The 25,106-nt window shown below is 22.6% G+C and overlaps 9 protein-coding genes across 9 annotated transcripts; 6 read left to right on the top strand and 3 right to left on the bottom strand. All coding sequences in view use genetic code 6, as the record gives it.

Moving 5' to 3' along the window:
- Positions 1-704: 704 nt before the first annotated feature.
- On the top strand, positions 705-1,130 carry TTHERM_00535550 (ribosomal protein S6; the record flags this gene model as incomplete). The annotated part of the gene is made up of 1 exon (XM_001023464.3): positions 705-1,130. One exon carries the CDS (start codon positions 705-707, stop codon positions 1,128-1,130), a length of 426 nt encoding a protein of 141 aa, XP_001023464.1.
- A 605-nt stretch (positions 1,131-1,735) lies between these two features.
- TTHERM_000535559 (carrier protein) lies at positions 1,736-4,294 on the top strand (the record flags this gene model as incomplete). The annotated part of the gene is made up of 12 exons (XM_012799797.1): positions 1,736-1,829; positions 1,891-2,127; positions 2,241-2,336; positions 2,396-2,599; positions 2,652-2,698; positions 2,758-3,014; positions 3,066-3,188; positions 3,244-3,379; positions 3,440-3,631; positions 3,734-3,889; positions 3,948-4,085; positions 4,151-4,294. The coding sequence occupies 12 exons, from the start codon at positions 1,736-1,738 to the stop codon at positions 4,292-4,294; spliced, it is 1,824 nt and encodes a 607-aa protein (XP_012655251.1).
- Positions 4,295-4,784: 490 nt separating this feature from the next.
- Positions 4,785-7,842, top strand: TTHERM_00535560 (carrier protein; the record flags this gene model as incomplete). Its single annotated transcript, XM_001023465.3, has 3 exons — positions 4,785-5,162; positions 5,264-5,353; positions 5,416-7,842. The coding sequence occupies 3 exons, from the start codon at positions 4,785-4,787 to the stop codon at positions 7,840-7,842; spliced, it is 2,895 nt and encodes a 964-aa protein (XP_001023465.3).
- Positions 7,843-8,211: 369 nt separating this feature from the next.
- On the bottom strand, positions 8,212-9,816 carry TTHERM_00535570 (Ibr domain protein). The gene is made up of 2 exons (XM_001023466.3): positions 8,734-9,816; positions 8,212-8,631 (listed from the first exon to the last, which is right to left on the bottom strand). Exons 1-2 carry the CDS (start codon positions 9,759-9,761, stop codon positions 8,364-8,366), a joined length of 1,296 nt encoding a protein of 431 aa, XP_001023466.2. The 5' UTR covers positions 9,762-9,816; the 3' UTR covers positions 8,212-8,363.
- Positions 9,817-11,274: 1,458 nt separating this feature from the next.
- On the top strand, positions 11,275-14,518 carry TTHERM_00535580 (surfactant protein B containing protein). Its single transcript, XM_001023467.3, has 7 exons — positions 11,275-11,709; positions 11,939-12,179; positions 12,397-12,835; positions 12,978-13,077; positions 13,410-13,577; positions 13,633-13,854; positions 13,936-14,518. The coding sequence occupies exons 1-7, from the start codon at positions 11,310-11,312 to the stop codon at positions 14,412-14,414; spliced, it is 2,049 nt and encodes a 682-aa protein (XP_001023467.2). The 5' UTR covers positions 11,275-11,309; the 3' UTR covers positions 14,415-14,518.
- A 490-nt stretch (positions 14,519-15,008) lies between these two features.
- On the bottom strand, positions 15,009-16,943 carry TTHERM_00535590 (PX domain protein; the record flags this gene model as incomplete). The annotated part of the gene is made up of 7 exons (XM_001023468.2): positions 15,009-15,790; positions 15,847-15,992; positions 16,058-16,125; positions 16,196-16,290; positions 16,348-16,498; positions 16,650-16,796; positions 16,863-16,943. 7 exons carry the CDS (start codon positions 16,941-16,943, stop codon positions 15,009-15,011), a joined length of 1,470 nt encoding a protein of 489 aa, XP_001023468.2.
- A 2,506-nt stretch (positions 16,944-19,449) lies between these two features.
- On the top strand, positions 19,450-21,153 carry TTHERM_00535610 (transmembrane protein, putative; the record flags this gene model as incomplete). Its single annotated transcript, XM_001023470.3, has 2 exons — positions 19,450-19,865; positions 20,118-21,153. The coding sequence occupies 2 exons, from the start codon at positions 19,450-19,452 to the stop codon at positions 21,151-21,153; spliced, it is 1,452 nt and encodes a 483-aa protein (XP_001023470.2).
- A 411-nt stretch (positions 21,154-21,564) lies between these two features.
- TTHERM_00535620 (PUB domain protein) lies at positions 21,565-22,331 on the top strand (the record flags this gene model as incomplete). Its single annotated transcript, XM_001023471.3, has 4 exons — positions 21,565-21,686; positions 21,740-21,863; positions 21,926-22,198; positions 22,260-22,331. The coding sequence occupies 4 exons, from the start codon at positions 21,565-21,567 to the stop codon at positions 22,329-22,331; spliced, it is 591 nt and encodes a 196-aa protein (XP_001023471.2).
- Positions 22,332-23,564: 1,233 nt separating this feature from the next.
- TTHERM_00535630 (lipoate-protein ligase A) lies at positions 23,565-25,010 on the bottom strand (the record flags this gene model as incomplete). Its single annotated transcript, XM_001023472.1, has 6 exons — positions 23,565-23,773; positions 23,828-23,915; positions 23,967-24,320; positions 24,378-24,535; positions 24,589-24,696; positions 24,758-25,010. The coding sequence occupies 6 exons, from the start codon at positions 25,008-25,010 to the stop codon at positions 23,565-23,567; spliced, it is 1,170 nt and encodes a 389-aa protein (XP_001023472.1).
- Positions 25,011-25,106: the final 96 nt, after the last annotated feature.

The following is a 25,106-nucleotide window of genomic DNA, read 5'->3' on the forward strand; positions in this document are numbered from 1 at the left end:
AGATAGATAAATAAATAAACAAATAATTAAAAATAAATAAATATAAAAATAGCTTTTGCTATAAATTATAAATTAAAATTAATAAATAAAATATTTTTCTTAAGATTGTGTTTTAAACAAACAACTAAAAAACAAACTAAAAGTTATAAATAAATTAATATAAATTTTCATATAACAAAATATAAAGTATATAATTGTATAAATAAAATACTCATTTTTAAGTCTTCACTTTTATTTAATTATAAACTAAATTAAATTATTTGGCTAATCTATTATTAAACATGTATATATGGTTGAGTTTATCAGTCAAATTATCATTTTAACATATAAATAAAACAAAAAAACTCAAATATTTTAACAAAACAACAGTGTTGTTTATGATACAAAAAAGCATACAAAAATTTTATTTTGAGAAATAATTTTTTTATTATTTGATAGAAGAAAGATTAAGCATAGATTTAATAAAATAAAATAATTTTTAATTTCAGAGAGAGTTATTAATCAATAACTTTCTTTTAAATTAAGGTCTTTTTTGCTTTTTATAAATATTTTAAAGAGTTAAATTTTACTTTAAACAAAACTAGTTAAATTTTTTTTCTAAGTTAAATTTTTTAATATTAAATTAGTATAGCAAAAAATTATATTGAAAAGGTTTACTTTTTAAAGATTTTTTAAGATAAGATATAGAATTATATTATAGCAAAATGCCTCTTTACGAATTAATTGTTCTCGCAAGAGCTAATACTGCTAAGGCTACTACCAGTTTAGTTTCTAGTGTAGCTTAGAGCATTTTAGAAAAGGGTGGTAATGTAAGAAATACCACTATATTAGGTGATAGAATATTAAATAGAACAGTTAAGGGTAATGATGATAAGAAGCATCTAGTAGGTCGTTATGTCTAAATTCTTTATGATGGTAATCCTTAAATGATGGGTTAAATCGAAAAGGCTGCTCGTGAATCTAATGAAGGTATTAGAGCAAAAACCTTTAAAATCAAGGACTTTTACAGCGATGCTTAATTATTTAGAAGAGCTCTTAAACAAACTTCTCCTGTTTATCCTTCTTATCTTAATGACAAGAGTTATCTTCACTAGCTTAAATAGATTGCAAAGAAAACTAACAAGTAATGAAAGACATAGTCTACAAGATAAATATTTAAATTAGCTTGAAATTAAAAGAAAAGGAGTCTTATTAATATTTTGCGCATATAAAAAATATTTTTAGAAATTTCTGAAAATGAAAAAATTGATGATTTATTATTAGAAAGATTAAAGAAATATATATATCTAATTATAATAAAAAGAAGACTCTTTTATTTGTAAGAGAATGAGTGTTATTTAAATTGAATGAAAATATATTTATTTTAGTTAGATATAAATTAATATTGATATATTCAAGTAATTAAATATTCATTCAAAAATATTTTCATAAATAAAATTATTTTTTATAATAACAATAATAATTAATATATTTATTTATTTATTTACTTACTAAATTGCTTAATGCCAATCCTATCAAATATTATTATCTAATTTGTTTTATAATTAATTAATTAACTAACTATTCAATTACAACTTCAAAGCAAAATCTTTAATTTTTGAGATATTAATTATTACAAAAAATAAATAGAAGTAGATTATAGCTAATTTTAATACAACCAACATTTTTTATTTAAATAGAATCCATAATATTTTGGCTATTATTGTGAATATTTTCATAGCAATATTTAAGAGCAATGAATAGAGGCTAAAGAGACTAATAAGAAAAAAAATAAGAAGATACTGTTGCTTAATTTATACAAGAAAGGTTTGAAAACGATATACCAGCAAGTAATTTTAAAGTTAAAAAATCAACGTGCTTCTTTTATATTAATTCGACCTAAAAATATAGGGTCTTTAACTGATGGAGTCACTGATTATGTTTTTAGATGTATTTAAGGGCCGTTTGCAGGTAATTTTATCTACCTAAATCTCACTGAAGAAGGAGAGTTGATTGGCAGTGATCCATAAGCTGATTACACTTTGTTAATAGAAAACGCTGGTCTTTCTGCTCAGCACACGAAAATAAATTACACTATGGATGATAATTAATATGGTTATTTTATTAAGGATTTGAATTCTGAAAAAGGTAGCTATTTAATTTTACAGAGCTATGTATTTTTTATAATTAAATTATATTTAAATTAACTCTAAACGGTATTTTTAATAAAGAGATTTTTTATTTTTTGTAAAATAAAATAGGCACATGGATTAAAACGAAACCAGGACATTTAATACAGATAGAAGATGAATAAATTTTTAGAATCGAAGACTAGGTGTTTTAGTTTAGATTGATAGGTAAAATATTTATATATTAAAAGTATCTATGATTTAAAAATAATTAAAAATATAAATAGAGGATGAAAATTTTGATGTAGTTGTTGAATGGTTAGCAAGAATAGAGTTAAAGAAAGTTATTATTAAATTAAAATCCTATAACATTAAAACATTAAAAGACATTAAATAATTGCAACCTAATATAATTGATGAAATAATCGATGATGAAGATGAAAAAATTCGTTTTAAATAAGCATTTGACACAATTGATTAAGATTTTCCAGGTAAATCAAATACATTTTTTGAAAACAGAAGCAAAATACTTTTTAAAAATAGTTGATGGCAAATAAAAAACTTTACTGATTTATAGTATCACATAAGATGTAATAAAATTAACTTGAGTAAAACTAAAATTAAAAATAAATTAAAAAATGATTTTAAGGAAGTCCTTGCAAAGGTTAAATGGTCAGGAGCTGCAATAACTCGAAGCAGCGAAATGGGAGAGATTAGTGGAATTGATAAATATGGAGTTGACTGCAATCAGAAATTTGAGATGATAATTTAGTTTTACTTTAATAGATATTATTTTCATGTAACCCCAAAAGCACCTGGATAGATATATTTAAAGTTATATGGCAATTATAAGCTAAGTCCGGACGATATAGTTAACATAGGAAATTTAGATTTTCAAGTTTAAAGGTTTCATTTATTCTACTCAAAATACAATTTCATAAAATTTTATTCATTAAGATTTAATACTGGTTTGTGGAGTGATAAAGGAACAAGAATGACTATGGAAGATAGATCTGTAATTTCACAATCGATTCCTATTTCTAGATACTTTTCAGTTTCTTACTTTGCAGTATTTGATGGGTAATAAATTAAATTACTAATTCTCTATAAAAGAAACGAAATAATTATATTATAGACATGGTGGTGATTAGTGTGCTTAATTTTTATATGAAACTCTTGGCGAAAAACTAAAAGAAGAATTTATGAATTCTGAAGAATATTTAGATGATACAGAATTTTTTTACTAATATATATACGAAAAGTTAGTTTATGTAATTTTAGCATTCTTTGACTATTTCTAATTAAATAAAAAAACTTTTTATGTATTTTAGATTATAAACGATATAGACTAATAGTTCTGGTAGTATCGTATGAATGATTAAGATAATAATTCAGATAGTGGAAGTGCTGGAGTTATTATCCTTATATTTGGTACTAAACTTATATCAGTTAATGTAGGTGACTGTAGAGCAGTCTTAAGTAGATAAGGCAAACCTGTTGCTCTAACAGTCGATCACAAGCCTGTATTAACTTTTTTAATTTAAATAAAATATATAATTTTTTTAAAAATATTTACAAAATGATCAATTAAATTTTTAAAAAATCATTTTTTATTTTATGAATAGAATGAAGAAAAGGAAAGATAAAGAATTATGAAAGCAGGTGGAACAGTAGATGGAAATAGAGTAAACAAAAAACTAGCAGTAAGCAGAGCTTTTGGTGACTTTTCATTTAAAAAAGAAACAACTGGTAATATGGATATAGTTACAGTTAATCCAGATGTAAAATTTAGAAAAAATTAAATAAGATGATTTAAGTAGAAGAATTTATAAAAATTAGATTAGAGTTTGGGACATTGATTTCATGGTTGACGAATTTATAGTACTAGGATGTGATGGGTTATTTGACATGTTTAATAATTAGCAAGTAGTAGAATATGTAAGAGAAAGACTTATAGAGAATTAAATTACAGAACAGGTAAATAAATATAAAAAAAATCAAAATATTCATTATTTTCAATTTTAATCATTTTAATTAATTAGGATCCATAAAAAGTTGCAAGATAAATTTGTCTGGATGCTGTAGAAATAAGTAAATAGTAAAAAAGAGGAAGTGATAATTGCAGTGTTATCATAATACTTTTGACAAGAGGAATTATAAATACAGATAAAATTTTTTTATAATGATTTTTTATTTAAAATTAACTAAAATTATTTTTATTATTTTCAATTGTAAAATTTTCATGAAATAAATTTTATGAAGAATCTATTTATTTGTTGTATAATTATACAGTGACATTTTATATTTGTTAAAGTAGATTGTTGCATAAAAACAGTTCAGATACATATAAAAGAAGAGGATCTTTCATAAAAATAATTTAATTTGAGTAATTAACTCCTCTAAAATAAAATATTAATTTTGGTATGATGGATTTATTGATAGATTTGTTAATATTTTTTAATGGAATTTAAAATGAACATCGTTTGATATTATCTATGTTTGTATTTATTTATATTTCAAGAAACTTCAAGAAAAAAGATATAAAATTAAAAGAAAACTTTTATATTCACAAAGATTAAAGAAAAACTGATTTGATCAGTTTAGGAAAGGAGAAAAAGTAGAATTAATATAAAATTATAAAAGGGTAGAGAAAATATTTAAAATTGGAATATTTAAATGTCAACTGTCGAAGAAAGTAAGATAATTTAAGCTAACAAAGAAGAGGTATATAAGAAAATTTTAGAGCTCAGAGCCAAGCAATTGAAAGAAGATAAATAAATTTTTGAAAATTATGAACCAGGTTGGTTTGAAAATTTATTAGATTTCGATATAACTTGTTTAAAAGAGTTAGAAAAATGGATGGATAATGTAATTGAGAAAGAAAATTCTCCCGAACTTACATAGCTTTGGGTTTTTTAAAGAGATTTGATAAGATTTTCATATTATTTCTTAACATTTAGATGGGTTAAGTTAGTTAAAGAAAACTATTTTGCAATTAAAGTCGAGCATTTATATTCAGACTACATAAATTATTTAAAGGAAGATTTTTAAAAAGTAATTAACATACTTTCATTTTATTTATTAGTTTTTAGATTTAGTTAAACTTTTTTTTCAAAATTCTTAAAAATTTTAAACTTATATTTTTAAATATTTAGAACAATTTGAAATGGCTTGATGATTCATTTTCCTACTTAACTTTGAAAATATAATAAGCTTATTAGGGAGAGACATGGGATCTTGTTGAAGTAATATATTTAGTTTATATTTTATTTTAAGCTAGACTTTACTTTTAATAAAATGAAAATAGTCAACTTGTAAAGTAGCTAGAGCATTTAAAGATGCAACTATTGAATGGTATGAATACTATGTTGAATATAACAAAAAGGTTGCTCCTTAAATTAAATAATTTGCTTGTAATCATAAAAATGAAGTGAAGGATTACATTTGGAATCGCTTCTAGGGAGTTTTAAGAACTTGGATAAATTAGTTAAAAGTTACTCCCCAAGAATCTCTTGATTATTCATTTACTGTGTTAGAAAATTACTTTTTAGTAAACAAATTAGTTAGAGCTTCTTTCTTTGAAGATAGTAAGCGTTTAGTTCCACTTTAAGCTAAATAAATATCTCTTCAAACTCAACTTGGATGGAAACACATATCAAATAAATTTGGAAATATTAAGAATAGTTTATCTAATAGTATTAATTCTAGTTTGGTTTCATACTTATCTGTTGAAGAAAGTGAAGTGTTTTCTTTGCGTTAGGAAGGAATATGCTCACTTTTGAAATAAGAGTATCCTTTAAGACTTTAAAAGGGTTTAAATCTATTCACATTGGCCTTTTTCCGTATAATTGATGAAGAAAAAGAGTATGAGTCTCGTAGTAATAAATTTATAAAATTAAATTAAGATATTGAGAAGAAACTTGATGAAGTCTTCAAAAGAAAAGAATAACGTTTAGCTAGAATTAATGCTTTACAAAGTGTTGAAAAGAAATCAGATGAAACTGTAGAAAACCGTAAAAAGAAATTAGAAGTAGATTTTGAATCCAATTAAAAAACTACATAACAATAATACGAAAAAGATGTCAAGCTTTTAGAGAGTCAGATAGCAGAAGTTAGTTGGAAAAAATACTAAGTAGAAAAAGATGTTTAAGAATCTAAAAGAATTTAAAACGAAGAGTATAGACGTTAACAAGAGTAAGTAAAAGCAGACAAGCAATATAAAATTCAAAGAGAGAAAGAATTAAAACAATTAGCTTCTTAAAAAAAAGAAAGATTCGACTATTTGAAAGAATTCATAAAGAAGTTTGACAAATAGACTGAAGAAAAGTTCCAAGAAAAAATAAAAACAATTGAATAATAAAATCAAGCTCGTTTAGCAAAAGAAAAAAGAGATAATCGCAAATAGGAATTAGAAAAATTTGAAAAGGCTTACTTTGACGAATAAGAACAAATTAAATAGCTATAGTTAAAAAAAAAAAGAATTCCTAAGAAGAAACCTGAATAATTGGCTTTAGAAAAGCAAAATTTAGATGAATTAGAACAAATTCGCTAAGCTGAGGAATAAGAAAAATTGTAAGAAGAATAACATAAATTAGATTTAAAAAAAGCTGAAGAAGAAAAATAATGGCAAAATGTTATGGAAAAGAAATTTTAATCAAAGCTTGATGGAATTTAACAGTGGGTTGATAAAAAAGGTCAAAGCATTAATAATTTTGACCCCTCTAAGAAATTGAGAAATTTTTATGACAGAATCTACAATAGTTTTAGTGAATGCTTATTATGGTTTACTCCTGTTTTTAATACTGTTATTTATGGTCCTTTGGATAACTTTAAGATTACAAAATAACTTGGTGAAAAAGCAAGCTATCTTTATAAAGCTGCTCTTAGCCAAAGAGCATTCCCTTAACGCGAAACTGTATAAATTCCAAGTATACCAGAGGAAATTGATTTTCAACAAATTAAAACAAAAGTAAAAGATATGTTTAATCTTTAAAAAATAGAAGTTGATCCTATGAAAAAGGGTAACTTAATTCGTGTTTTAAAGCACAACATCATAGGATCTGATCTTATGTCAATTGCTTTCTTCAAAATTGTATAGGACAAATTAATGTAATATACATCTGGTACATACTAAAATTATAATAATATCGCTGCAGGTGCTCTTTCTGGTGCAATGATGGCCTTTTTAATGAATCCAATTGATTGTTTCAAAACTCTTTATGTTGCCACTGACTTGAAGGTCTAATTATCTATATCCAACGTTCACTATAGATTTACTAATGGCCTTAATGCAAGCATAATATCAAATTCCGTCTACAGGGGTATATAGTTCCCTCTTTACGAATATTTCAAGAGAGCTACCTACATGAAGTAATATAATATTAAAGAGAAAGATTACGAATAATAGACAGGCTACTTCAATCATAGTTATTACAATAACTTCCTTTCTTTGAAGTAAAAATATTTAGCTGCTGTCTCAGCATCTTTAATTAGCAGTGTATTCGCCTATCCTTTGGACACTGCAAGAAAAGTAATATACACTAATACTTATATCTAAGATTAATCTTAACATATCCATACTATACGTTAAGCCCTTGCAATTAATACTACAATCTATGGAGGATTTAAATATAATTGCATTAAACAAATATTCTAACCTCTTTCTCTAATTGTTTTCGATCATGCTACTTCTAAAATTAGTAATAAATCTTAAATAAACTAATATATCCATTGAAAGGAATGAACAAAAAATTTTTATTTAGAGCCAATATATCATCAAAATTTCGCAAACCATATTTGATATTCAAACAAAAATATTATTTAAATCAATCTAGAAAGAAAGAGATCTCTAATAAAAAATTTTTTATTTAAAAATAAGTTAGGGTTTAACTAACTAACTAACTAACTAACTAACTAAAAAAATAAATAGCTATTCATGTTTTTATTTTAGTTTATAAATTTGATAAAATATTCATTTTTTTTTTAAACATTGAACATACATAATGTATAGTAATTCACTTTATTTTTTGATGAAAACTCCTTTATTAATAAATCTAATTTAATATTCTTAATTTATAAGTTTTTTAATTAAAAATATACAAAATAACTATTACTTTATTTAATAATAAATTTGGATTTATTAAAACAAACAATGATAAAACATTAGATTATTTATAAGTAAAAATAATTAGATAAGTTTATAAAATATGAGAGTTAAGAAATTTATAATATTTTTAGCATAATTTAGCAAATATTTCAAATTGATGTTCCTACAATTATTGAAGAGATAAATGAGAGATAGAGAAAATTTACTCCAAGAAATATTTTATATTCAGTTTTGTTTCCATAATAATAGGATATTAATCCAGAAACTAAACAGCCAGCTGTTGCAATATTCAAAGTGCTTTATTATCTAAACTATTATCTCGGTACATTAATTTACTGTACTATTTAAGGTTTTCCATGATAAGAATTAATAGTATTCTAAATTTTTAATATTATTGCGCTGGACATTCTTAATAAACTTTTATTTTATAAAATTATTACAATTTAATCAAGCGTGTTAAAAAATACTATAAAAAAATAAATTTAAATGATGGAAATATATTAATAAAATTATTTTTACGATAAACCTGCAGTGTAAGCTAAAAAGAAAGAAGAGATACAAAAGGCATAATAAGTACCGAATCTGAATCCAACTCCAACACATTTGAAAGGATACAATAGGAAATCATACCATTTTTCACATTTTTTGATTGGATTGTAATTTTTTAAAAGCTTCAAGAATTAGAACTTTTTATAAAAGTATATCACAGGAGTATATAAAAGTAAGCATTTTGCTGCTTATTTAATACCACACGAGGCAGGGTGCTTACCATGAGGATTCAAACATAGCCAGCAAAAACCTGTTTAACATTTCCTACATGTCATATTGTTACATCCTCCATTTTTTTAAATATGTGCATTGCATGTTGGGCAATTTTTTGTGAAAAAGTATTTGTATAAGTTGCTTTTAAGCTCTTTCAAATTTTTAAAACTATTTTATGAATGCTCACTCCATTAATGCTAGCATAAACTGCATTGAAAAGGCTCAGTGCATTTTTAATTATTAACTATTCCTCTATAGCTGCAAGTGGAATTTGGACAACTAACAATATCATATTATTATCTACAGTAATGGTTTAAAAGTTATTGAGTAGTTATGGGAAATATTTTCATATTAAAAACTTATTTGAAAAGATTAAATAAAAACAATTAATTGCATGTATTAATAGGACATTTTATTTTAAGTGCATTATAATTAAGAGAGCCTTAATCTTATATTTGCTAAGACATCCACTAATCTAAACAATTAGGGCATATTTTTTTTCTAAAATGGAAACATATTTAATTTTAATAATTGCTATTTAAATCATCAAGATTGTGTTTGTATGATGAAGAACAAATCAAACATTCGAAAGCAATAGGTTCTCTTTTTTATATTTTACCTTTAATTTTTCCTTGCTTTTTCATTAATTTAATCTGATAAGATGATTAATTGTTTAAACTTATAGAGTGAAATTTGATTTTCGTTTGATTCTTCTTCAAGATTTTCTTACGAATACTCTTTTTAATTTCTACTTTGTTTGCTTTTCTATTTTGTTGTTGATGCATAATAATTTTTAAATTAATAAAGTTTCTTAATAATAACAATTTTTTGTAATAATTTAGTAGGATAACAGAGAGTATATAACACATTTTTTTATTATTAATTCCTCATTGATTGAATTTTACTTTCTGACAAGGATATTATTCTATATTAATTATCAATTTGATTAAAAATGATATCCTTTAATTTAAAATTATGATTTAGATTATTCTAATAGATGCTTCATCTTTCTATAAGAAACCTTCAAAAACTTAGTCTATTTAAAGTATGTTTCTTATCTTTTCTTATGAAATATATACAAATTTTAGTCTACCATAGACAAATTAACTATTATTTTTTCGATTATATAATTTAACCTTTTAACATTTATTAAGCTTTTCTTAAATATTTATTTTACGGTATATTTAAAATAATTCAGATGAATCAATTTTAGAATATTAACATTTAAGAAATCGATTTCTAATTTAAATATTCTAAAATATGTATTAAAGATTTATCTGAATTATTTTTAATTTGCTCATCTTATTATTTTTAATATTTAACTGTAATAAATCAATATTGCTTTTTTTTATATAATTATTTCTCTAGTAGGAAATAACATTTAAGTAGAATAATAAAAAAAGGTATCTATCGAAATAGGTCTCGGACCTGAACAAACAAAAAAATAAAAAATATTTAATCAAATATTTAGTTTTTTAATGAAGAAATCTAAATTTTTAATCAAACATTTAATTTTTAGAGTAATATTTTTTTCATTCATTTAATATGTAAAAAAAAAAAATTAATTCAAGATTAAATGTTTGATAAAAAATTAAAAATTTCTTCATCAAAAAATTAAATCTTTGATTAAACATTTTTTTTATTTTTTTTTTTTCAGATTCGAAACCTATTTCGATACCTTTTTTATTATTTTAAATTTAATTTATATTTTTAAATAATATTTATTATTCTACTTAATATTTATTTCCTATCCGAGAATAGCTATATTTTTAAATAAAATAGATTTTAATTTAAAATTATAAAATAAATAAAATTGGCACTCAAAATTAAAAGATTGTTTAGAAAATAATTTTTCATAAAACCTGCAAAAGCTTGAAAATTATTTTTTTAATTAGAAATGAGATGATAAATAAATTAATTTAACATTTTGATTTGAAACTGATAAGTTGTAATCTATAAACAAATTTATTAATAAAAATCATTAAAATAGGGTTTAAAAAATGATAAACTATTTTTATAGCTTGTTTTCTTCATTAAAATATATAATTAGAAAGTTGTGGAAATAAATTCTTTTATAAGAAATTTGTAATTAATTTCAACACTTTAGTCTTAATATATATTTATATTTCAAATATGTAATTATAATTTTCTATTAAGTGGCAAATTTCAAACTAAATTACATATTCTTTTTCTGATAAATCTAAAAATAAATTCCACTTCAATTTGATTTTTTAATCTAATTACCTTCAAGTATAATAATACCAGCCTCATCAAATAAATATTTATAATTTTAAATTTGTTGTTAAAATTATTAAATACTGAAATTTAAAAATATGAAAAAATTAACATTTTTCATTACTTTGTTGGCATTTGCATGCTTGTGTCATTCATTTGCTCAATCAGAAAATGATCAAAATTGTGAGACTGCTTATTAAAGCTTACAAAACCAAGCTAAAAAATACCTTGATAATATTAAATTCTAACCTAGAGTAGCATATTAATCTATTATTAATATGAGCTACATTGTTCCTAAATTAGTTGAAATTTGTGATTCTCCTGTTAGTGAATAATAATTACTTGATTCAAACTAAGATTGCCAATCTCATCTCGAATTGATAAATTCAGCTTCTTAATTAATCTTAGAAAACGATTATTCTATTGCTAAGAAGCATGCAGCTGAATTTTAACAAATTCTCCTCAATACAATTGCTAATTGTGATTCCTCAAAAATAAGTAAATAATTTAGTTAATACATCTACATGCATAGCTTTTACATAAATTGCTGAATACACTAATTTTAAGAAAGATACTAAAAATTTCTTCATTAGAAAATTTGATCAAAAAAATTATCAAATAGTACAAGAAATTTTTACAAAATTAAATATTAATTTGAAATAAATTTTTTCATGATTGAAAATTGAATGTTTAAGTTATTAATTCATCATAAAAAAATGTAAATTAGGTTCAGAACTTGAATAAAATGGAGATGGATCTATTAATTGTGTTGTTTGCGATATTTTAGTTACTTTGGCTACTAATGATGCTGTCTACAAAAAATAAAACATCAGTGATTATTTATCCAATCATTTTTGTAAGATTTTCCCAAATTCACTATCATCTACATGCAACTCTTTGGTAAAAGTACTTGGACCTTATATTATTGAAGGTTTTTCTAAGAAGGATAACTCTGATGTTATTTGCAGGTATTGATTGATTAATTAGTCTATATTAATATAAATCAATTTCTTTTTGTTTGTTTTACCCAAAAGCTTAGATTAGCTGCTGCCACAATTTTTAATTAATTTTTTACCACATAATAGCAGTGATTAAAATGATGATTTTTTTGTTTAACTTTTGAAATCAAAAATAAATCTATTGTGTCACATTCATCTACAAAAAATTTAACTTAACTATATATAGAAAAGCTGGAGCATGCACTGGAAAATTCTCATAATGCAACATTCACTCTTAATCTTTCCCTTAAGATTCACAAGAAACATAAGAATCAACTCCTCAGTTTGTGTAAACAATTTTAAGACAGATAAAAACAAAATTAATTGGGGAAAAATCACCTTAAGAAAATTAGTTTACTTCTTTTAATCCCATTCAATGGATAAAAGATTTAATCAATAGATTTGCTGATGCTCACTAACCCGTTGTAGATTTTGATAATGATGGATTTAGTACTATAGGTCCTTTGAGAGGTTACAATTGGAGAGGAAAGGATTGTGATGACTTTTAAAACACTATATATCCAGGTAGAAAGATATGGGAAGGTAGTAACCCTTCAATTGATTATGATTGTAACGGTATTTGGGGTGTAAATACAGTGACAGGCAAAAATTACGAAGACGAGCTTGTAATAAAAGATTTATTTTGATTATTACTTTAATTAATTTTTAAATCCTGGGAGTATCTTTTTCTCCTTTTTTCTAAATGCTCTTATAATAAAACAATTATAAACTGTAAATTTAACTCTTATTTATATTTAATTATGTTAGTGCGGTTAATCAGAGAGACTAGGTACTATTGTGATTGGAGATTCTGCTGGTGCTCACTTTTAAGTCCCTCCTAAATATTTTAATGTTACTATGTGGCAAAGTAAATAAAAATACATTTTTTTGTATTGATATTTTGAATTTTAATAATTTGTGTCATTTGAACTTAAATTACGCAATAAAAATAAAAACGAATGTTTTAGCTTTTTTAGATTCCAAATACTATTTAAAATTGGAATTATCTCTGACTTTAAGAATATTTCTATTCTATTCAATATCTTTTTTGAGGTATATGATGATTTTTGTTAATATAATCTTAATCCTTACTTTTAAATATCATGAAATAAATATTTTTCTCTTTCAATAAAACTTTAATCAATTACCATAAAATTCTTCTTATTAGATTAAATTGAATCTCTATATATTTAATAAAAGAAAATACTTTTGATGATATACTTGAAAGAGCTTCCATGGAATTTGATTTACCAAATTTCAGTGCTTCTTCAGGTTTTGAAAATACACCTTTAGTACACTCATTCTATGAAAGATTAGTAGAAATAAACAGATGTAACAGAGGTGATTACCAAAATATTGGTGTCAATGGTAAGAATACTATTTTTATTTTATTTAGTTTAAAATTTTTTTTTTAATTTTATAGGGGCTAGATCAGGTCATTTATCAGATTTCTAAGCAATTAGAAGAAATTAAACTCATGATCATCCTATGCTAGTGATTTTTGAATTAATCGGAAATGATGTTTGCAGTGGCCATAAAACTACTGATTCATTTACTACACCAGAAGAATTCAAAGTAAATATTATGAAAGCTTGGGAATATCTTGATACTGTTCTTCCTAAAGGATCTCACATAGTTGTTTGGGGTAATAAATTATTTATATATATTAGTTTATTAAATGGTAGATTAGTAAATTAATATTTTAACTTTAAATAAATAACAATAGGTGTTGCTGATGGATAAATTCTTTACAATCTTTTGGCTGAAAGAGAGCATCCTTTATTTGTTAAATATAAATACTTCTATGACTACTTGAATTGTTTAGAAATGAGCCCTTGCTGGGGTTGGATGAATTCTGATCCTGAAATCAGAGCTGCTACTTCAAAAAGAGCTGCAGAATTAAATTAGGTCTATAAAGATATTATAGAAACTGTTACTTTTAATAACTTTGACGTAGTTTATTATGATGTTCCTATTTAAGAAGCTATTAACAGAGCTACTGCTGATGGCTATTAAGCATACGAAATTATCGAACCTGTCGATGGGTTCCATCCAAGTTAATTAGCCAACTATTACTTCAGTGATATTATCTGGAATAAAATTAAATAAGATAGACCTGATTGGATACCTGTAAAAAACCCTAATAATAAAATCATAGATTAATTATTCGGAAACTCAACTATTATTGCTTTAGAAAGATTTTGAAGTATGAAAAAAATAAAAATGAAAAACAAAATTTATATTTAAAAGTTAACAATGTATTTTTTATAGAATATTACAAAATAAATTAAATAAATTCTGCTTTAATTAAAAAATTCTTTTATGAATAATTCATATTCAATTAATTACTTTTTTAATCATAAAAACTCAATAATTTTATTATATTTATGGAATTCACTAAGATTATTTTTTATGAAAAAAATATTTATTTAAACCATTTAGATTCTAATTTTAATAAATATAAAAAATTAATAATTTCCTAAGAATTGTAACCTTACACATGAATATCCTAGATAGTTTATGCAGAATTTTATTTTTAATTAAAAAGAAATTTACATAAACTTCTAGAGATTATTTATTTATTTATTTAGTAAAAGCACATAAAAATAAGATTTTTGTTTTAAGAAAGAAACATCATAGTTAGTTAGTATGTAACTTTCTTATAAATTGGTGTAAAATTGATACTTAAATAAAACAAACAATTAGATAACAATATATTAATTTGGCAACATTTTAAATTTATATTAGAACATAAAAATATTCTTACTTTTATTAAATTATTTGATCAATAAATCTAAATCAAATCTCTAAATCATCAATTTATTCTAATTTTGAATAATTTTTTGGCATGAAAGAGTCTGTTGTTTGAGGATGGAATTTTTCTTTATCATCGAATTCCTCGTTTTCATTTTCGCTCTCTGACTCTTACTGATTTTAATTAATTTCCATTTATAGAAGCGTAATCTTAGGTGTAAAGCTAGTTTCGCTTATATCTATCTACTAGGTTGAGCTTGAATTAGCATCTTCACTCAGCACAGATTCTCTCTTTTCATCTGTGATTGATTCCCCATTTTACATATTATCTTTAAATAGCTCAGAATTTTTCAAAATTCTGTTTTTGCCATTATTTCTTTTAGAAATATCAAAACTTTCATTTGATTACTAATCAGATTAATCTTGTTCATTTTTTTCAAATTACTATTTTGAAGTTACTTTACTTGAATGTCTTTTTTGCTTATGAAGGATATTTTGCTCATTGAATTGAACTTACTTTGGAGATTTAGCATTTAGAAGCTAGTAACTAATAGAATTAGCTTTCTTTTTTTCATAAATAACTTCTTCATTTTTAGATGTATACTAGGAAAGAATTTTATTTTAAGTTTAGTCATTAGTTTAATCTTAATAAAATTATTATTAGCTCAAAAGCCTTTTCCTTCTGTATGAAGGAGTAGCTGCTGATATTTTAGGCGTTTCTGTTTTATTATTTTTTTTTCTTTATTATGTATTAGATTGGGTTGGGAATGTTTAATTATCTACAACATTCATTCTTAAATAGTTTGGATTCATTATTGAAAGAAACTCTACATTTTATAAAAAATATTTTTTTAATTTAATTTATTTTAAATTAAATATTTACATAGATGATTTAAATACTATTCTGAAGGACTCACAGGAGGGATTGCTAGATTTAAATATCCTTACAGCATTCCTCTGTGATATCCAACAAAACTTTCATTGTTCTTTGGCTTTAGAATTTATTTATCAAAAATCGTAGGTATAGACCTTTTTAAAATATTTAAAAAAAAGTATTTTGCTTTATATGAATATAATTTTGCTTATAAAATTACTTCTATCTATCAACATTATCTATTAAATCAAAATAAAACTTCTCTTTTTCATCAAAAGCCTTAATTCCCTAATGATTTTATAATTTAAGATGTCCATTTAATCAGATAAAAATATAATAGTATAGAATTATAAATTACCTGCGATATCAATTTATTCTTCACTGATATTACACTTTCTTAATTTTCAAGTGAAATGATAAATGTAGTTTCTGTCTTTGTAATTTTTTTAATTTCTTTCTTTAATACAAATAAAAATATTATTCAAATATAACTAAGCAAATTATAAATACTAACATGATGATCTTTTAAGCTAATTATTGATTTCTCTTAATCAACCAACTGTTTTTGAGGAATAAATAGCTCATTTTTGTTAAATGAATAATTTAGCGCTATCACTTTTCTTTCACTTTGAAATATTATAGAAGGAACTTTGTTTAAACTCTATTTTATATTTTTATATAATCATTATACCATCATAAGATTTTTCTAATAAAATTAAAAGAATTCAGCATTTTTATTTATAAAATTTAAACTCTTTTTATATAATGCTTATTGCTTTTAACATTCTTATAAATAATTATAAATTTATTACTTCATTTATTATATTCTTATTCTAAGTTAATTTTATTATCGAAGGATCTTTGTAAACAGCATCTAGAGGAATCTCCAAAAACTTATTCATCCTATATGCATAGTATTTCGACTTTTCTATTTCAACTTTCGAAAAAATTCTAGTAAGCTATCATTTATTTTAATAATCTATGAGAATTTAATATTATTGGTATTTATGCTTGTTAAATATTACTTCTATTTTTAGAAAATCTGAAGTAATGGCTTCTCTTTTCTTAGATTAAAATGACTAAATGTCTTTTGTACTTTCTGTCATTTTCAATTTCTAAAATTAAACTAGAATTCCTTTTTAAAAAATTGAAAATTTATTTAGGTAACACTAATTTGTTGAATTAATTATTACAAATAATTTTTTATGAAAAGGATTATGAATCAATAATATAACCATTTAAAATTATAATTTAGACAATTCCTTTTAAATAAAAGTAAATAATTATTTAATTTATTAAGTGAATAAAAAATTATTATTTGCTTATTAATTTACTTATTTATTGTTGTTTAATTTTAAAATTATTTTAAATTTTCATATTTTTTTTTAAATTGATTAATCTAAGAAAAATTGTGATTTTTTATTTTTATTAATTGATTAACTTTAATAACTAACAAAAAATTTTTTCTTCTCAAAAGAAATTAATAAATCAATTTGATTATAATTAATTAAATTAACAAGAATTTTTAAAATAAAGAAAAAATAAGGAAAATGCAATTTTTTGAATTTTTTTAAGGTAGAGCAAAATATCTAATTTATTAAATAAGTTTTTAAATTTCAATAAATTTCCATACTTTTATTGCGAATATGATGATGATGATGATAATAATTTCGCTACCACGCTTAAGTTTTTTAACACTCCATAAGTTTTTTATAGGCATAAGTTTTTAATTTAAAGAAGCAATTTACCCGCTCGAATAATAAATTAGATATTTGTTCCCAAGACCTTATCTCTGGTTATGCTTCCAGAGTAAAATAATCGAAAGCATGCGATAATCAAAAAGTTAGGTCTCTTTTTAATAATCTCATTCATTTATAACAATGATGAGATGCAATTCTATATTAACGATATATAAAAAGTATTTTTTAAATCAATTAGGAACTTCTTTGAAGAATCTTGCTCGCTGCTTTAAAATCTCCAAAAATAAAAGAATAAATTTTGAAATTAAATTAAATAAAAATAAAAATTAATAAACAAAATATTAAAAATATGAAATAAAATTAATTAAAATAAATAAAAAGTAAATTAAAAACAATAAAGAAATAAAATATCAATTAAAACAAAATAAATAAAAAATTAATTAAGAATAAATAGAAAATATTTTGTATGTCATAAGCATCATTTTTTAATTTTCAAATATTCATAATTAATATTGCTTATCAAATAAATTCAGATTCCTTACCCAAATACCACAAATATTTGTATAATTACTTAAAATTAAGATAAAAATAAATTAAAATATTAATAATAGAAAAGTATATTTTTATTTTAACCAACTAAATTTATTATAAACATACAAAAGCATCAAAATCATTCATAAATTAGTATTATTAAAGTAATTATTCATTATTAGGTATTTAAATTATAACCAATTAAATAGCACTTTTTATATAATTTATGTATTTAATAATGCTTAAAATTAAATTTTATTATAAAATAATTTATTCTATTCATAATAAAGTCCAGAAAAATAATAAAATTTTTGTATTTTTGTAAAAATAGTAATCATAATATTTTATTTACTTCCTAATATAAAAATATCGATTTATTTACTTATTTTTATTTTTGGAGGGAATTAAAATTTATGGCTTAACTAAAGTAAATTTTCTCAATATATTAAATACATTAATATAATTAATTATCAATAAATTGGATAACACTTTAAGTTCGAGTTAACAAATTTAGATTCAAAACAGTAAATAATTCTATGCTGTTTTGATCATTGCAAATATATATTTTTAAAACAAAATTATGATTGATTGAGCTTTAAAAGTGAAAATAAAATTTGTTTTTTAGTTATATTTATATAAAATAGTAATAAAATATATAGTTTTTATTCAAAATCAAAAAAATTATTTTAAATGATGTGAGCAAATCAACATAATTACTAAAAGTATACCTGAAATTTTTTATGATATTCAACCACTGATTGAACAATAGAAAATACTAATCAAATATCTTATTTTAAGGTAATAAACTACTGCTCAAAAATTTAATATAGCTTTTAATGAGATATTTTTGTCTTTTTAGATAAAAAAATATTATTTATAAATGATAAAAATAAATATTTGTTTTTCTTATTAAAAATTAGCTTTTGTTTTGTGAAAATATTTTAATTTAAAATTTATCTTTCAATTAAAGTCTATTTTTAAAAAACCAAATTTATTTTTTCTCTTGAAAATTTAAGTTGAAAATTACATTCACCATTAGATAATATTTGTGTATTTCCTGTGTGAAGCAGGTAAAAAGATTTATGTCAAAGAAAAATTAATGAACATTAAACACGACCTAAGAAAAATAGCAAGTAATACTTATTTAATAATATTAATATCTTTTCAAATTTATTTTGATTAAAATAAACCCACCCTGACTTATTTATTAAAAAGCAATTTTAATTTTTGTTCATAAGAAAAGTTCGCACTATTTCTTCAGCACTCTAGTTATTTATTTATTTATATCCAAAGGTTGGTGATTTCGCTTATTTTAAAAGTATAATTAATTAAATTTTGGCATTTTCATTAATAATAGGAGTTAATAAAAAACGTATAAAAAATGTCTAAGAAAGAAAAATCAGGATTTCTTCCTCTTGAAGAAGAAAAATCTATGGATAAGAAATCTGTTTCTAAAAGCAAGGATGTTACACCAAGAAATGTTGGTTAGACTCCAAAAAGCCAAGGAATGTTTGGTGGATTTAAAAACTCTATATCTTCATATATCAAAAAGAAGATCGAAACCAAAATCATGCAATTCTTGAGAGATTAAAAGCCCAAGGTTCAAGATAAAATAAGGGATAAAGCTATGCCTTAGTGTGTTTAGAATTTTATGGATGACATTGTTGAAGAAAACTGGCCTATTCTTGAGGAAGAGGTTTAGTATTAGCTAAGAATTAGAACCGATGTACCCTTTGTAGAAGTTAAAAAACCTGACGTTTCATGCTTTTGTTGGCCTTGCTGGAAAATCAGATCTCTGTAAATTATTTTGATATATTGCAAGAATTTAGAATTTTAAATTTATTTTAGTTTACAGACTTTACATTTATTTCTATTTTAAGTTTTTCTACATTTTTATTTAAGATATTTATCATTTAATATCAAGTAGAGATTTAAAATAACTTATATTTTTATTTCCTGACTCATAAAATTTAAATTTTTTCTTAATTAGATAAAAATCTCCTCGCAAATTACAATTTGATTATAAATCTTTTTTAAATTATCAAATAGATTTTAGTATAGCTTGATGCCATATGATAAGTCTTTAGGATAAAAGATTAGAAATCCTATCTTTTTGCTTGGATTTTTAGCTATGTTATGTCCTATATACGGTGTTAGTAGCTTTTATTTTATTCTCCTTTTCTTAATAATTGATAAGAGCGATGAGTACTAATTGATTAACTTCATTTTAGAGTTTAAACGTTTACAATTCTTTTCTATCGGTGTTATTGGAGGTACTATTGGCTTTTATATGTATTTTAAATGTGTAGAAGAAAATACCCATTTAAGTCTTTCGATTTAATAAAATTGCTATTAATATGGACCTAGTATGTTGATCCATCCTCGTATAGACCTTATTGCTTTTGGTATAAATATTCTGTTAGTGTGGATAACTTTGATATTCCTTCCATTCTCAGAGCAAAAAGGTAAACTTCGTTTTAAGAATGCCGAAATAGAAGAGTAAAAAGAAAGTGAAAGAAAGGAAAAGGAAAGACAAAAAAGATTGAAAAAAAGAGAAAAACTTTAGAAAAAAATAGAAACTGAATTAGAAAAGCTTGAAAAAGAAGGTAAAGTAGCCAAATTTGAAGACTTAGCAGAGAAATATAAAATGAAACAGTTCGATGATTTGGACGAAGAAGCTAAAAAATAACAAGGATGCTGCTCATTCTAAAGAGGTGGTGGAATGAAGTGTTTAATTATTTGGGATATCTTAGCATTTGGTCTTGCGTTTTTATTTTTTTATAATGGCTTCAGGTTAGAAAACAAATAGACTTTCGAGGATGCTAAAGGTCATATCTACTTTACTAAGTGGATATATGCAATGTTGAGTTTTCCTTTCCTTTTATTCTCAGTTCCTTTAGTAAGCAGCTTACTAAGCAGAGCTCGTCCAACAGCCTATGATATGTATGGAAACACTGTTCCTGTTATCGGTTAAGTTGAGTACGATGATGATTTAATGGATGATATTGATGATGATTTAGAGGAAGAAGGAGTATTAAATGATAATGATACTCAACCTGGAACTAATACTAATAGAAATAATTGATACAAACATATTTTAATTATATATTGATAAGTTAATGATTCTTATATGTTAAAAAAAAATTTTATTAAAAAATTTACTGTTTAATTTTTAAAATTTATATGACTATTATAATAAAATATTTTTTATATTAAATAAGAAAAAATGTTTGTTAAAGTTACTTTTTAATTATTCAAAGCTAATACCAAGCAATGAACTCAAATTTATATTTTATGCATAAAATTAGCGAACAAAAAAATAACATATAATCTATGCAATTTATTTGTGAATTTGGAAGACTCAAAAAATAGAATCAATCTATTTTATATTAAATTAAAATTCTATTTACTTTTCTATAAACTTTATTAATTATTTTTTCTGCAACAAATATTAAAATTATTAGAGAATAATAAGAAATTGTTTTGTTTGTTGAAAATGGATAGTAAATAACAAAATTTAGAAGACAACTTTAACGAGCAAATAAATAAAATGCTCGAAGAAAATCACCCTACTTAACTGTTAGAGGCATTTAATCTTCTATATAAACTTTTTGATAAGTATAATTGATATTTTATTTAATTATATTTAAGAATTATATTTTTTTCAATAGTATAGCTAAGAATCCTACGGAATAAAAGTTCAGGTCAATAAAAACTACTAATGCTAAACTGAAATAAAGTTTATTTAGTTAGTAGCATATTGAAGAAGTTCTAAAGGCAGCTGGATTTACTTATGTACTTTTATTTATTAATTTGAATTGAATACTGTATAAAAATATTAATAATTTTATATTTAGGATGCTATTAATGAATGTTGGGTGTTACCTGACCAAAATTTATTTAACTTACTCCCATTGATTGGAGAGCTTAAAATGGCAATAGATTTATTGCAAGCAAATTTAGAATCACCAGAAAGTTATGAAAAATAATTAGAGCTACAAAAAAGATAGAGAGAACTTAAGAAAAGTTAACATGAAAAATAAGAAAAAGAAGATAATCTGAAAAAGTAATTTGATTATGATAAATAAGAAAGAAAGCATATGGAAAAAGCTAAAGATTCTGTAGCACAAGTAATATTTTATTGAAATATTTTATTTAATTTTATGATTAAAAATATATATTTATAAAAAGTAACGTTAATATGGATGCAACTCTAAAACGTTTAAGGATATTGGAGTTGATTTGAATGCTAAAAGAGGGTGACGTTGAGCGAGCTGGGAGCAAGTAACTAAATAAATGTCATTTATAATTTATATATGAATAAGTCTATTCAAAAAAAATAAATTGGAAATGATAATTTATTATGCTTATTTGCTTTTCCAGCTCTTTTAGTTCTATATATAAATGATGCTAAGAGATATGAGTTTCTCAAAAGACTCATTCTGAAGGATATAAGTTTAACTAAATCTAAATTTTGTTAAACTATGATTCTAAAACATTTAATTTATAAATATTTTAGGATCTTAACATGATTTGCTTCTATTAAATTTCTGATGAAAGATAGCAGCATTGAATTTTAATATCTTGTAAGAGTAGTTTCTTAGAATATTTTATTATAGATACTAAAAATAGTAGGAAGAGTTCTAAGTTTAATACAAATATTTTTTTGTATATGTATTAATTAATGTTTTTGTTTTTTAAGATCAAAATTTTTGCTTAAAAATTAGTTTATTGAAATACTTTTAAATATTTATATCATTTTTTATTTTAATTAATTAACTAATAAAAAATAATGAAAAAAATTAACAATTTAACTTCTAAAATAGTAAATTTAAAAATAGAATTTAATATAGTTTGAATAAAACTTAAAAAGATTTATTTCTATAAGAATTTTCATGCCAGTAAATTAAATAAAAATAAGTATTTAATACATTATTTATTAGCAACTTATTAAAGAATTCATTTTTTTTAAAAAACTTCAAAAGTCTTCGTTGTTATAAAATTTTTTTATTATTATTTGCATGAAAAGCATTCCACATAAATTTAGGCAATAAAATGATATTTATAAAATAAACTCATTAATTTTATTTTAAAATTTTAAAAATTGATTTGAAAAAAATTATTTTATATAAAATTGAATTATTTATAAAGATAAATAATTTAGATATATTTAAATTTTTTATTTGAAATTTTACAGAAATTATAAAAATGAAAAAATGCTATTAAAATAATTCAATAGTAAAATTATAGTAAAATATTAAATAATTAATTTTCTGAAAGAAACTTAAAAAATCTTCAAAGTTATAAAACTTTTTATTTATTATTTACATGTAAAACATTCAAATTCAATTTATTATTTTTTAAATATAATTTAATTATTTTTAAAAGATAGTTTTGCTTCTATAGAAATTTATAGGTTTTAATTTTACAGAAATAAATAAAAATGAGAACATATTATTTAAATTATAATTAGAATAATGAAAATTTTTAAAACTTTCAAATTGAACGTTTAAGCCAATCTTCAAGTTGTTCTGTGAATTTTACTAAATCAGGATTTGTGTAGAACTCTAATTTGACAAGATGACATAACTATTACATTCCTGACTAATCATAGGTAAATTAATATTCGTTAAATAATTAATTTATTCTTGTAATATAGTCTGCATATAAACAGTCACTCCAAACCTTGCAAGCTTTGATAACATCTATTTTTAAAAATAAACAATAAGATAATTGTAAGTAAATATATTTATTTTTACTGTTATTAACTTAGAAGTTTACATCAACTATACCCCAATCAAATCTTGTTTCAATGGTATTTGTAAATTAAGGAGTATGTCCATAAATCTATTTTTATAACATATATATGATGTTTTGTTTTTTTTGATTAATTTTTACCCAATCCCATGATTTAAGTTCTGTGTATATTTCTTTTATTTTAGGTTAGTTCTAGAGTGATTCATATTTTAAATTATCTCTAATAACCTCATATCCTTGATAATGGTTTATAAATTCTTGTTCTATCAAATCACAAAGCATCTTATGGTCTAGATCAGGCTTAACTTCTTGTAAATTAATTATTCTAGAAATAACACTATCAACTCCTTTGCTTTTAAGCTTTTCTTTGTTTGGGTTTAAATATTGTTTCACATTTTGAGTATCTACATTTAAAAGCATTGTGCCATGATGAAGTGCTTTTTTACCTGTCCCATCTGTTTTTCCAAGATTTATTTGGTATGCAGATCCTGATATCTTTTTTGGATTTAATAAAAATATTTTTTTTTAGCCCATAAAAATTAGTATTTATACCTTTCTTCCTTAAAATAGTAAATCATTTCTTCCAGAAAACTCTGCTTCTATCCCAACATTTTTCAAGGCTTATAAAAGAATCTTATTGTTTACTTTTTTGGAATCAAGAGGTAAAGATTCATCAAAAATAGGAGTCAAAAATGAAAAACAAGAATTTCCTAATAATTTATTTAATACATAAGTTTTGTTTAATGTTAAATAAATAATTTACCTAAATCTTAATAAACTGCTCCACCACCTGTTCTTCTTCTAGCTAAATTAATATTGTCTTTCTCCATATTTTATATAAAGCATTCTTTCCAAGGATTTTAATGTCTCCCTTTATTTAAACAAGAAAATACTTTTAGGAACAGATGAGTTTATTTTAACTTTTATTTTACCGATGACTATTGTTTTATCATTTCTCCATAAAAATAGAGTAGGGTGTTTCAAATCAGAGTGCTCATAAAGATATTCTTCAGTAGCTAAATTGAAATGAATATTATTATAATCACTGTACAAAATGTGAACTTTTTTTTCATGAGGAATAACAGAAAACCAGTAATTGATGCTATTTAAAAATTACTTCTTTTGTAAAAAGTTAGCCTTATTTTTTAATAAAGAATTTGAGATTCCCTTAGTAAGATTTATCATTTTTTGTTTGAATTTCTTAACAATCAAAATAGTTTAAGAATACTCTATTTATTTTATTTAATTAATAATAAAAAATATGTAGGCTTATTAAGTTTG

This window comes from Tetrahymena thermophila (assembly GCF_000189635.1).
Source record: "Tetrahymena thermophila SB210 genomic scaffold scf_8254428, whole genome shotgun sequence".
Classification (NCBI taxonomy): domain Eukaryota; phylum Ciliophora; class Oligohymenophorea; order Hymenostomatida; family Tetrahymenidae; genus Tetrahymena; species Tetrahymena thermophila.